The following is an 11136-nucleotide window of genomic DNA, read 5'->3' as shown; positions in this document are numbered from 1 at the left end:
GATCGAGCAGTGTTAATGCCCCAACTTGGTAAGTCGCCAATATTTCGGAGTCTTAACGACGCTCAGTGAACCACTATGTTTTTCTAGGTGATTGGTGGACTACCAACAAAACACTGCGTCTTGTTGTATTCAGAGGCGCCAGCGGTGATGAGCTCAGATATGTTTACGCATCAATGTCAGGATCAAATAAAAATATTCCGTGGGCAGCATTTGATATCAACGTAAGTAGTTGTCCATGGGTGTTATTGCCCATCCAGGACTTCGCTTATCAATTCTCCAGGAGGACGGTTTGCCTTGCGATATACCAGAATTAATATGTCAAACATGTTCACAAGCCTCCCTACCGTCTTGATGGAGGAATGCGCAGTCTTATATTGATCCAACATTGTGACGATATACATCATGAATAATGCCTCCTTATTCATCTAATACCCTGAAGGCCTCGCCACGCTGGTATCATATGCCCTGATAAGTCGTGCTTGATCCTGGTTATTGGTCTCGGTCTGTGAAAACGCAAAGCCTCTCTGTCGTCGCATACGCTGGGTGGCGCGCACCTTTTTGATAGCCTTTTGAAATCTATATCTATGTCAGCAGAGATTAGAGATTATAAGGCTGATGATGCTTACTGTTCTTGCCGAGGTCGGTAGTCTGAGAGACTGAACTTTTGAATTTCTTGCACGATATGATAGGAAGCAGGGTGATATGTGCGTCGATAGCTATATATCAATCAGTTTCTCATTCGAAAAATGCCGAATTTCAACTCACTATTTCCAAACATAGTCACGGAGAAGACAAATGACAGGGAAAAGCAGTAAAACAAAATAGAAGACGGGGTCACCCCAGAGACGAGGTACAATGCCAGTATACTCTAATGAGAAGTTCAAAAGAGGGGCGATGATAGCATACAGCGGCAGAGCAATCATGGTGAAAATGAAAGATCCGGGAATTGCTATCATAGCCGTTAGCAAGTGGCTGGCAGCCTTCATATGAACGTACCGGCTAAAGTGTATTTGGTCCAAACACTGAGGTGCACATCTACAATCAGCGCCCTCGAATCTATTCACATGAAAGGACATACTCTGAGATCAGGGCTGCTTTGCCCAAGACAGTTAGCAACACCGCCAGATACAGAGTAGTGCCCCACACCCATAAGCCAGAGTTTTTTCCATCTGTGGCAAGTAAGTCGTTGTAGAAAACCAGGACGGAGAAGGCAAAGAGAAGCTAATGCGCAGTATAAGATAAGGCCGGAAGTTGTTATGCGTAGTTCTTTACTTACAATGCTGTGATAAAACGCATTGCCGACCCAATAGAAAAAGCGAATAGGTGTAAAGAAGTAATTTTGCTGGCCAAGATGATAAAGCTGAGGGTAGCGATCGAGCATACGGGCGGAAACAAACTGATCAAATATACCAATTACGAGAGGGGGTAAGATAGTGAAGATGACATTGTAATAGGACATAGACCACCCCTCAAAGGCAATCTGACCAGAATAGTCGTTGAACCATGAATACTAAAGTATGGATGAGGTCAGCGATGCAACGTTCGAAGGGGACGACCACTCACCCAAAAAAGAGTTAGGGCGAAAGTAATGTTCTTGTAGAAAGAAACTACGTTCGATTGAAATTAGACATACCATGTTGATCGACGATCTACTTACAGAGGATCAACTTGGTCAACCTTTGATAACTCCACGAGCCATGTACCAATAACAATTTCCGGAGGAATCTGAATTGCGAGATGGCAACGTCGGCAGATCGTGCTGCTTGCAAGCCCTGGAGGGATTTTTAGTTTTACCCTTAAAAGGTTATGTCAGATCACATACCTCCACACCTGATATGCCAACACCGACGTGGGCCGCCTGAATCATACTAACATCGTTGGCTCCATCACCAATAGCGAGCAAAGGAGCATCTGTACTCTTCTTGACCAGCTTGACAACCAGAGCCTTTTGAAGAGGCGATACACGACCTATGTCACTGGTCAGTCATCACAAAACACAAGCATTAGTAACATAGGACGCACAACAAATGACTGCCTACTCCAACATGATTAGCGTGGGTTCGACAAGGCATTTAATCTCGTCTCACCTTGCACATGATCGCCAACTCCAGGAAAACATCAGAGCAGTCTTTCTCGAGTGCGAATGTCAAGCTTTTCCCATCTGCCAGACATTAGAAACGTCGAACAATGAATTCGAAATTTCGTACCAATAATCAGAGCGAGTTCTTCGGTGTCTCCGCCCAATCGTTGGTTTTTGATAGCAAACAAACGTTTATTCAGGAGCTCTGATGTTTCGACCGCAGTCTCAGTATTCACAATAACCTACCTTATTTGTCAGAAATTATTTTCGATGGCGCATCGATCTGAGAGCTTACAAGATTCATAGATTCGGATATGAGTCGAGAGGAAAGGCCGATGTTGATGGCAGTTTCTTGTCTATCACCAGTCAACACCCAAATCTGACATGTGAGTCAGTCCACGTTTTTTTAGGCAATTTTAGAGCGCCCACCTTGATCCCTGCTTGTTGTAAGGTGTGAATAGCATCTGGGACACCGTCTTGCAATTTGTCTTCGACAGCCGTGGCCCCCAACAGTTGTAAGTTTTGCTCAATGACTTCGGCCGCTTTGTCAAGAGCTTCTGCTCGCCCGGACATCTGAGAAGCAGCATTATTGTACAATGCAGACCAGCTCGTGTACTCTTCTTCGGAGATGTCGCGGTAGGCAAGACAAAGCGTTCGAAGCCCTTCTGTAGCGTAATCCTGTGCCAGTACATAAGACAAAATCCAGCCCTTCCACGATTAAATCAGACTTACCTCAAGATGTACAAGTGTAGGCTCGGAAAATTCCTGTTTCGGCGCCAGTCTCTCGAAAATCACAGTGTCGGCACCCTTTGTATACAGCTTGATCGTGCCATCAGGTCCACGAACGACAGTTGACATTCTCTTTCGAGAAGAGTTGAATTCGCAGACGTTGAGAATTTCCCACTCTTGAGTTTCGCCATTGACGTCAATGAATACAGACTTGGGTTTGCGAGTCTAGATTGCAATTAGCTTTGATTTCATTGGGAGTATCTTAACTAAGTGGACTCACTTGGAAGCGATAGCCAAGCATCTCGGCGCCCGCCACCAAGGCAGCCTCATCTGGACTTGAAGCCTGGTACACCATTTTACCATCATGCTCCTCTGGGATGACGGTGTGACAAATTGAAAGTAAAGATAGACTAAAGGAGTTAGGGGCAATTCCAATAAATGAAGAACGCATGGGTATGGCTCACAATTCCCTTATGATATCTCCTTCTTGACTGTTCTCCTGAGCTCTCTGTCTTAGAGCATCAAATGTCCTTTGTCCTTGATCTCTTTTACCGTCGTCCACCGTCTGAGCATACATGGTACCGAAAATGGTACATTCCCTAAACTCCATTTCGTTCCGGGTCAGTGTCCCAGTCTTGTCTGAAAAAATGTATGCGATTTGCCCGAGTTCTTCAACAAGTGACGATGTTCGGCATAAGGCTGGAGTGTCGGTGGGCGCGTAATACATGTCGAGATCGGAGTTGATGAGGGATGCTTGTTGGAATTTGACGACTTCCATTGTCATAATGAGACTGTGGTAAATGATCAGACAACAGTAACTCTTCAGCCAAGGTTCACTGACGAAATGGGAATAAGATTGTTATACAGAATTATGAACGTCAGGATGTCCTCGATGAATTGTCGAGCTGATACATGTCAGACCAATATGTGACCATTCAACGGAGAGCACACCTTTATTCTTGTTTTCGTCACCCAATCGCAAATACCAAGCATTCTTGTCAAATAGCCATGTCCTGATGCTGCTTCCGATGGTCGAAACAAGTGAGAGGACGATTAAAAGAAGGAAAAGATAAAGAATCTGCCTATTGACCTGACGCTCCACAGCCGTTCGCTTAATGGGGGCCTCACTGCAAAAAAATCAGCTGCGCCGCCTAGCTAAATTCTGTTACATACGTCGCATTTCGCATGAGCTTCGTCTCGTGGCCCGCATTGACTATCACACCATACACCCAGCCCGTGTTCCTCAACTGGGCACCTCTCAGCAACATTTGATGTGGACCAACGGGGGTTTTTGTAGGCGCAGATCCGGGGTGTGGGGAAGAAAGGTGGAAGGTACCATCATACGTATACAAAGATGAATTAGGAGGTTCAGAAAGGATATGTCCGCGGAGCAGGGATACGGAGTGAGGGTTTGTAAGTGAAGCAGTAGAGGGATGAGCTTGTTTGATTTTCAGATTTGTTTCTCTGTGTCCCAATAAATAATCAGTCAAGACAGTTGAGTATTGGAAAAATTTACTGACCCATCGAGATTCGCAGTTTCGACGTAACACAAGCCTTCAGGCTCACTGCTACTTATCAAGACTATGTCCGCAGGAATAAAGCTGTTAGCTTCCAATCGCACAATGTCACCGACCCGCAGTCTACGCCACGGTCTTAATTGAAATTGTTGATCAACTAGCACTTGGGCGAGATTGTTGTTCAAGGATCGATCAGACGCATGACGTTTCTGTGACTGGTCAGATGGAGTTTATCGACTGAGCGTACTTTCACTAACGAAGTCTTCTTTGATCTCCTTAAAAGCGCTTGCGATAATGACAACTCCAAGAGGAACGATAGTTGTCCAATGACCTGTCGGAGATACATTGGGAACTTGCTGAATACAAGCTGATAATTTTGTCAGATGGGTTCATTTTTGTTTCAAAGAGAGTAATACCTGTGAACAGAAAGAACAAATTGGCTGAACGAGAAAACTCGGCTGATCTCATAAGTAATGATGAATATATCAAAAACTGATAGACAAAACTTACACAACAAGAATTTTGGCAGGAATGTGATAGGACCGTACTTGCCGGTGGTAACAGAGTTCCTCTCGAATCCCTTGAGTCTATTTTCTTCCGGTTCGTTCAAAGCTATTTCACGAGGCACCCCATCGAACTTGCTTTTCCTTCTCAGCAGCTGGTTTACACCGAACGACCAGTCTACATCCGTCAAGTAGTCATCCCTGAATATCTGCCATCTACCTCGCCGAGGTTGTGTCCACCCACTTGACGCACCTGGAGCGGTAAACGCATAGGCAGATGGACCTTCTTCGTCCCTGAAGGGGTCCTCGGCGGCATAATCCCTCGAAGAGGAAGCTTGATAGCCCTTGGCATCACTATCGTCCATTGGGCCTGAGAAGCCTGCGGGCATGGCGCCCGCGTTTGCGAGAGGTATGCTCGATTCTAATAGCGAGGGATCGGAACGACCAAGAGGTTGGGAGCTGTGAAGGGCAGAGGAATGATGAGGAGCAAGATATCCAGAATAGCTGTTGGATACGGTGGGTCCATACTCATCATCACTAGGTTTGGCATTTTGTGTCACCCACGCCGACATATGCGATTACCAGTTGCTAGACGAACTCACTCATCAAAGAACGGATCCAAAGCATATGTTGGTTGGTTTGCCAAATCCGGGGATGAACCTCTTTGGGAGGGTGTGGCAGGTGCAAGAATGGTGCTACTGCCTTGGTGGAACAGACCGATATGCCGGCCCTCGTGGAATGGATCGCTGCTTGGCGGGTCTGGATGGGTGGGAGGGGAATCTGAGCCGAGGAGATCGTCGAAGGGGTCTTGCTGTTGCGCAGGCATTGTGAGAGGGGCTGTCGCGGCTAACTGATACGTTCAACGATCACCACTGTTGGCCACTGTATTGCTAATGACGATGATGCTGTCACGGCACTTCCTGTCAATGTCAATATTACACGCGTGTCTCAGCCGTACCGACTATAGTAGATCCCTAGACGACCTTCATTTACCACCGCCGACCCTCTCGTGGCGCGGCGTCGGGAGAGGCGTGCATCTAACGTGAATAAGAAAAGGCACGCGGCTGGAAAAGCGTGGAATGTAGCACCGAAAGGAAGATAGGCGCTGCATGCAGGCTGCCCGTTGTTTGGTTCACGCTACGGCCACGCAATTGGCTGGTGCATGCATGCAGATGCACGCAGATGCGCGCTGCATGCACGCCGTATGGCCGTTCAACTGTACACTCAATCAAACAGGTGTAACAGTGAGAATCTTTTCCACCCATTGCCAATTTGCATAAATACTTCCTTCCTCCACATTTGTCTTTAACTTCCCACATATGCATCTCCATCCCTATGCCCCTGTCTGCGATCTCATCTCCAAGTGCAAGCTGCATCTTGTAAGCTGTGATCTTACAAAGTATGGGATAATGATGAAGCTGACAAGTGGCGATGACTCAGCCTGCGGATCAGTGATCCATCCCAATCTTCGATCTAGTGTAGATGCCGTTTTTAAGTAAAATGCCTCGAAGTAGTAATCCCAGGGTGTCCAGGTGAGAACTATTCATTCACCTGGGTTCCCACTTGAGCGCTTGACTGAAATATTTCCTATTCATTCTAGCGTGTCCCGCAATCCCTATCGTAATTGTATGTTGGATAACATCGTCAAAGCAGCATCTATAGGACCAGAAGCGAACTTGGTGAGTGCCTGGATGATGGATAAGCACTGTATAGCTGCAACGATGGATTAACTTATGGATCATAGCCTCCCAAAGCCATTGTGCGCTGTCGATGTGTAATATGTCCTCGAGGTGGGCGCATAATGCAGTAAGCGACCTGGTTTGACCACTGCATAAACTTGGAGCGCCAATAAGCCATTATTCTCTCATCTTCTGGGACAGTACACCATGTTGCTGCCCTGCCCTTCCATCTGTACTCCTTTCTGATGATCCCATCTCCAGTGACATCTCAGTTCCTCGACACTCTTCACTGCTGGCTAGTCCACATCTTTACCCAATGATGCCTATCCACATCCCACAGGTAGGAGACTTCACAAGACAGTCTTGAAAGAGACCCTATGGCTATCGATGATGGGCAAGGCTATGATGACCTTCCTGCCACCATGGTGGATGAGTCCCTTCTCAAAACAGGCATTGAAGGCAATGGGGATGCAGGTGTCATTCTGGTTATCTTGGCCATCAGCATAACAAATGGCCCATCAAAGTTCCTGAATCCATGATCTCTCCATACTCATGCCAACAACTTAACCTATATCAGGACAAACCCATTTTCCACACAAGAAGGAGTATGCCTCTACTTGCCACTATCCTCCTGTCTTTTCAATCTTCCTCACAGCCTTTGTAAGGCTGCCTCAATGATTCAGTGACATGGTGAAGGCTGTTGTACAAATCATCCTTGAGCTGGCTATCACTGAAGATTGGCAAGCATTGCATTGGAAGGCACATGATCACTGCAATCTCACCTACCTGGCTGGTGTGAAAGGATGTATTTCATTTTCAGCCTTCATGTTGAAACTTCATCATCTTGACTCAGCAAAAATATCAAAGCTCTTATGGCCAACTTGGCATCATCCCTTCTATGGTGAGGCATCCCAACTGTCCTACCAAGGGGTGTCAGGATGTATTTATTGGTGTACTAGGCAAGGATGGGTGGGACAAGGTATCAGACAGTTGCCCTAAGTGTGGCACTGCTCTGAAGGAGGGCAGAAAGCTGGTGACAGAGTGTTTTCCTCATTACACACTACAAGCTGAGTTGGAGTATCTCTTCTCTCTTGATGGTCAGCTTATGGAGGACCAACAAACCTTGTGCTCTGAGCAAAGGCAATGCAATGCCCAGATGGAGAGGCTAACATATCTTCAAGACATGAATCCAGGGAAAATTCTCTGCCATCTGCTGAATGGACTATGCTACCAGGTAAATAACCACAGTGTCCAGCATGAAATCACTTGTGCAATCACTTGTGCACTGAATGAACCCCTGGCTACTATCTTCATTGTATTCTACTTCTTTTGGCTGTGGATCTTCTCAGTGTGGAGTTTGATGGATTGTGGATTAGGACTGAAATACCCCAACAGTGAGATACCTTTCAGTGTGAATGCTATCCAAATCCCTAGCTGATAATTTTCCCCTTGGTAGGGCACAAGATGTATGTCAGGACTGGAACTGTGATCACCCTGTTTCTGTCACTATCATCAGATGTGCCCATTTTAAGAGGAAAGGTTCACTGTATTTCAAATGTCTGTGTGCAAGTTTGCCCAGTTGCACAGCATTAGGAAGCATTTAATATGCTCAGATGCAGAACACTCAGAAGCAACAATGGCCCAGCAATGTGAATTCCTTTGCCAGTGGAGCAAGCTCTGCAGACCACCTGACAAACTTTGCATGCCAGGCTGGACAACTAAAACCATTCAGGTGCACATCAAATCTCTTGAGAAGTCAATCTTCACTGTGCCCAGCCACCTTTTGCAGATGTCCTTTGTCAACTTCAAGCTGAGTTCCATGATGCCTTCTGTGATGACCTGGGTGATGTATGGAACTTTCCAGCTATATCAAAAACCAAGTCTAGCATTCAGTTTGAAATTAATCTCAAGCAGGGTGCCACTCTGCATCATTCACCACCTTACTGTGTACCTGAAGCCCTGCTTCCCTGTTTCCATGAGATGCCCTTGGAACACCTGAATGCAGGCTACCTTCATTATTTGAGTCCTCCTTGGGCATCTCTTGCATTTCTTGTTTCTAAGGGGAATGGTAAATTCTGCATGGTTTGCAAACTTTCAAGCTCTCAACAATGTCATGATTCCTGACATGTACTGCATGGGAAGCATCCAGGACATCTTACATTCTGCTGCACAGAAAGGGAAGATATTTGCCAAGCTGGACTGCAAGGATGCCTTCTTCCAGATGCTTATGAATGAGGATGACATTTCCAAGACAGCTATTACTACTCCCCTTGGGTTGTTGGAATGGGTAGTTATGCCTCACAGCATCTGCAATGTGCCATCTTTCTGCATTCAGCCAATGCCTGAACTTGGCCTCCTCACACATGGCCTCTGGCTGTGTTTCAGCCTTGCACATTGCTCCCATGTGGCTGCCAGCCATGCATGGGTTTTTCCCATTCTTGTTTTTTTCCCATGCCATCCCAAACACCCAGAGATATATTTAGACTGCAAATCCTTCTAAAGTTCCTCTCTTCTTTTCCCATCTGTAAGAGAGCCTCCTTATGCTATGGTCTTTCAGCATGTTTGGTGGGTGTCCTTTTATGCTTGTTCCTCTTCCTGACAATGTGCTGACTGGGCAGAACAGTGCTTAGTGTTTATATTGACACCCCTGCTCAGGTAGGTGTAAGGGCAGAGCCCTCACCACCAGTTGGCCCATCAATGGTAGGATTTATTCCCATGCATTGGATGGCATTGGCAGGTGTGATTTGGTCCAAAAACATGGCAAGTGACTTCTGGCAACTGCTATTTCTGAAACACAGCCAGTGATCCTGGCAACCACCTGTTGTCTCTCTTTCCATGAGGTATGTATGTTTTGAGGCCTGGTGAACCTTTGACAATGTGGTAATCCTACACTGTAGTCATCTTCTTGGTATGAATCATTACCTGAGTGATTCACCAATTGCTGACCTTTATTGCATCAGTTGCACAGAGGGCCTTTTCCTCTGTCTGGTTGGTGAACCAGAGTTCCATGTTGATGACCTAGACCATCTCTGCACTTTGATCAGCAATCATGTCAACTGTATCCAGCATGAACATGCAGCTTCCCAATCCTCTCAATGCACCACTAAAAGACCACCTCCAACAATGTCCAACTACCCCACCCAATTTCATACTATTATGACCCTGCCCATGCCCTGCCCTATTACCTCTCACCTGTGGGCTGTTACATTCAGGAGGTCTTTTGAAAGGAGAATCATTGTTATGATTGTCGCAAACTGGGCCATCAACATCCCAAGTGCCCCACTCATACCCTCACCTCAACCCACCCAAGGTCCATCATTTGGAGACTGAACTGACAGCAGGCAATGCTACCTCAGTGTACTTGATGTTAGCTCAAACCGTTCCTCCAGCTGATGATGACTCCCATGATGCAACATATGCTCTGTTCCATCCTCTGCTCTCCATATCCATTCCTGTCTCTGCTGACAGCCATTTATCAGCCCCCTCTCCTAAATTCTTACTTGACACAGGGGTGTCCACAACCTTTGTGGATCCGAAGTTGGCAGCAAGACTGGGCTGGGAAGTGAGGAAAGGGTTGATACAGATGCGAGTGCATCTAGCTGGAGGCTTGGCAGGTCCGTTGGTAACAGATATGGTCATCAGGTTGTTTTCCCTAGGTGGTCGCATGTATTGAGTTGATGGTGTCCTGATGGATCTACATGGTACCTATGATGGTATCTTAGGACTAAATTTCTTCATGCAGCATGGATTACTCACAGAATCAAATTCTTTCATCCAGTTATTAGAGGTGGGCAGTGTGAACTTGTCTGCATTAGGCTTGCAGAAGTTAGGTGTGCCAGTTTCCCATGCCACCGCAAATCTGGCCTCGGCTACCACCACAGTGTCATTCACCGACACCTGCCCCACTCTCTTGCAGGCCTGTACAGCTGCAGAGTCCGACAGCCTGACAGATGTTCTATGCAAGCTTCAAACCAAATTCCATGATGTTTTCTGCAATGACCTGGGTGACATGTGAAATTTCCCCACCATCTCCCAAACAAAGTCTGGCATGCATTTCAAAATTAATTTGAAACACAGTGCCACTTCCCACCACTCGCCACCCTATCAAGTACCTGAAGCCCTGCTTCCATGTTTTTGAGAGATGTTATTAGAACATCTGAATGCAGGATGTCTTCGATACTCTAGTTCCCCTTGGGCCTCCCTGGTGTTCCTCATCTCCAAAGGTAATGGCAAATTCTGCATGGTCTGTGATTTCTGTGCTCTGAACAGTGTCATGGTCCCTTACATATACCCTATGGGCAACATCCAAGACATCTTACACCATGCTGCCCAGTGTGGCAACCTCTTTGCGAAGCTCAATTGTAAAGACGCCTTCTTCCAGACATTGATGAAGGATGAAGACATCCACAAGACGGCTATTACAACGCTGCTTGGGTTGCTGGAATGGGTCATCATGCCTCAGGATATTCGGAATGCACCTGCTGCCCAACAGCGCCGCATCAACGAAGCATTACAAGGACTTGATGGAGAATGTTGCGAGGCGTATGTGGATGATATCATTATCTGGGGCAAGAATGCAAAGGATCTCTATCGGAATTGTGTGAGTGTCCTCGAAGCTCTGCGTTGTA

General features: G+C 46.5%; 3 protein-coding genes and 1 non-coding gene; 2 read left to right on the top strand and 2 right to left on the bottom strand.

Moving 5' to 3' along the window:
- Positions 1-722, top strand: part of CNAG_00384 (RAD51-like protein 2) — a 2088-nt gene extending 1366 nt beyond the window's left edge. Inside the window, exons 9-11 of the mRNA XM_012190899.1 lie at positions 1-28; positions 88-221; positions 281-722. The exon at positions 1-28 is cut by the window's left edge and continues 72 nt beyond it. Of these exons, the coding sequence (XP_012046289.1) occupies positions 1-28; positions 88-221; positions 281-352 (234 nt within the window). The 3' untranslated portion in view covers positions 353-722. The remainder of the gene's footprint in view (positions 29-87; positions 222-280) is intronic.
- CNAG_00383 (phospholipid-transporting ATPase) lies at positions 205-5787 on the bottom strand. XM_012190898.1 has 25 exons: positions 5432-5787; positions 4837-5366; positions 4743-4784; positions 4584-4693; positions 4330-4535; positions 3983-4273; positions 3761-3936; positions 3651-3714; positions 3274-3600; positions 3090-3219; positions 2813-3034; positions 2510-2758; positions 2376-2459; positions 2208-2322; positions 2088-2161; positions 2023-2035; positions 1823-1968; positions 1658-1772; positions 1564-1607; positions 1277-1510; positions 1079-1221; positions 997-1022; positions 766-949; positions 627-716; positions 205-576 (listed from the first exon to the last, which is right to left on the bottom strand). Exons 1-25 carry the CDS (start codon positions 5653-5655, stop codon positions 426-428), a joined length of 3990 nt encoding a protein of 1329 aa, XP_012046288.1. The 5' UTR covers positions 5656-5787; the 3' UTR covers positions 205-425.
- Positions 5788-6052: 265 nt separating this feature from the next.
- CNAG_07358 (hypothetical protein) lies at positions 6053-10203 on the top strand. XM_012190897.1 has 8 exons: positions 6053-6208; positions 6270-6361; positions 6430-6508; positions 6574-7902; positions 7965-9073; positions 9132-9348; positions 9406-9416; positions 9469-10203. Exons 4-5 carry the CDS (start codon positions 7407-7409, stop codon positions 8099-8101), a joined length of 633 nt encoding a protein of 210 aa, XP_012046287.1. The 5' UTR covers positions 6053-6208; positions 6270-6361; positions 6430-6508; positions 6574-7406; the 3' UTR covers positions 8102-9073; positions 9132-9348; positions 9406-9416; positions 9469-10203.
- CNAG_12054 lies at positions 8460-10442 on the bottom strand. The gene is made up of 2 exons (XR_001045341.1): positions 10265-10442; positions 8460-10213 (listed from the first exon to the last, which is right to left on the bottom strand). It is a non-coding gene; the product is annotated as a hypothetical RNA (non-coding RNA).
- Between the last annotated feature and the right edge of the window lie 694 nt (positions 10443-11136).

Source organism: Cryptococcus neoformans, chromosome 1 (assembly GCF_000149245.1).
Source record: "Cryptococcus neoformans var. grubii H99 chromosome 1, complete sequence".
NCBI lineage: Eukaryota > Fungi > Basidiomycota > Tremellomycetes > Tremellales > Cryptococcaceae > Cryptococcus > Cryptococcus neoformans.
The sequence above is the reverse complement of the archived record's forward strand: the minus strand, read 5'-3'. Positions and strand labels throughout refer to the sequence as shown.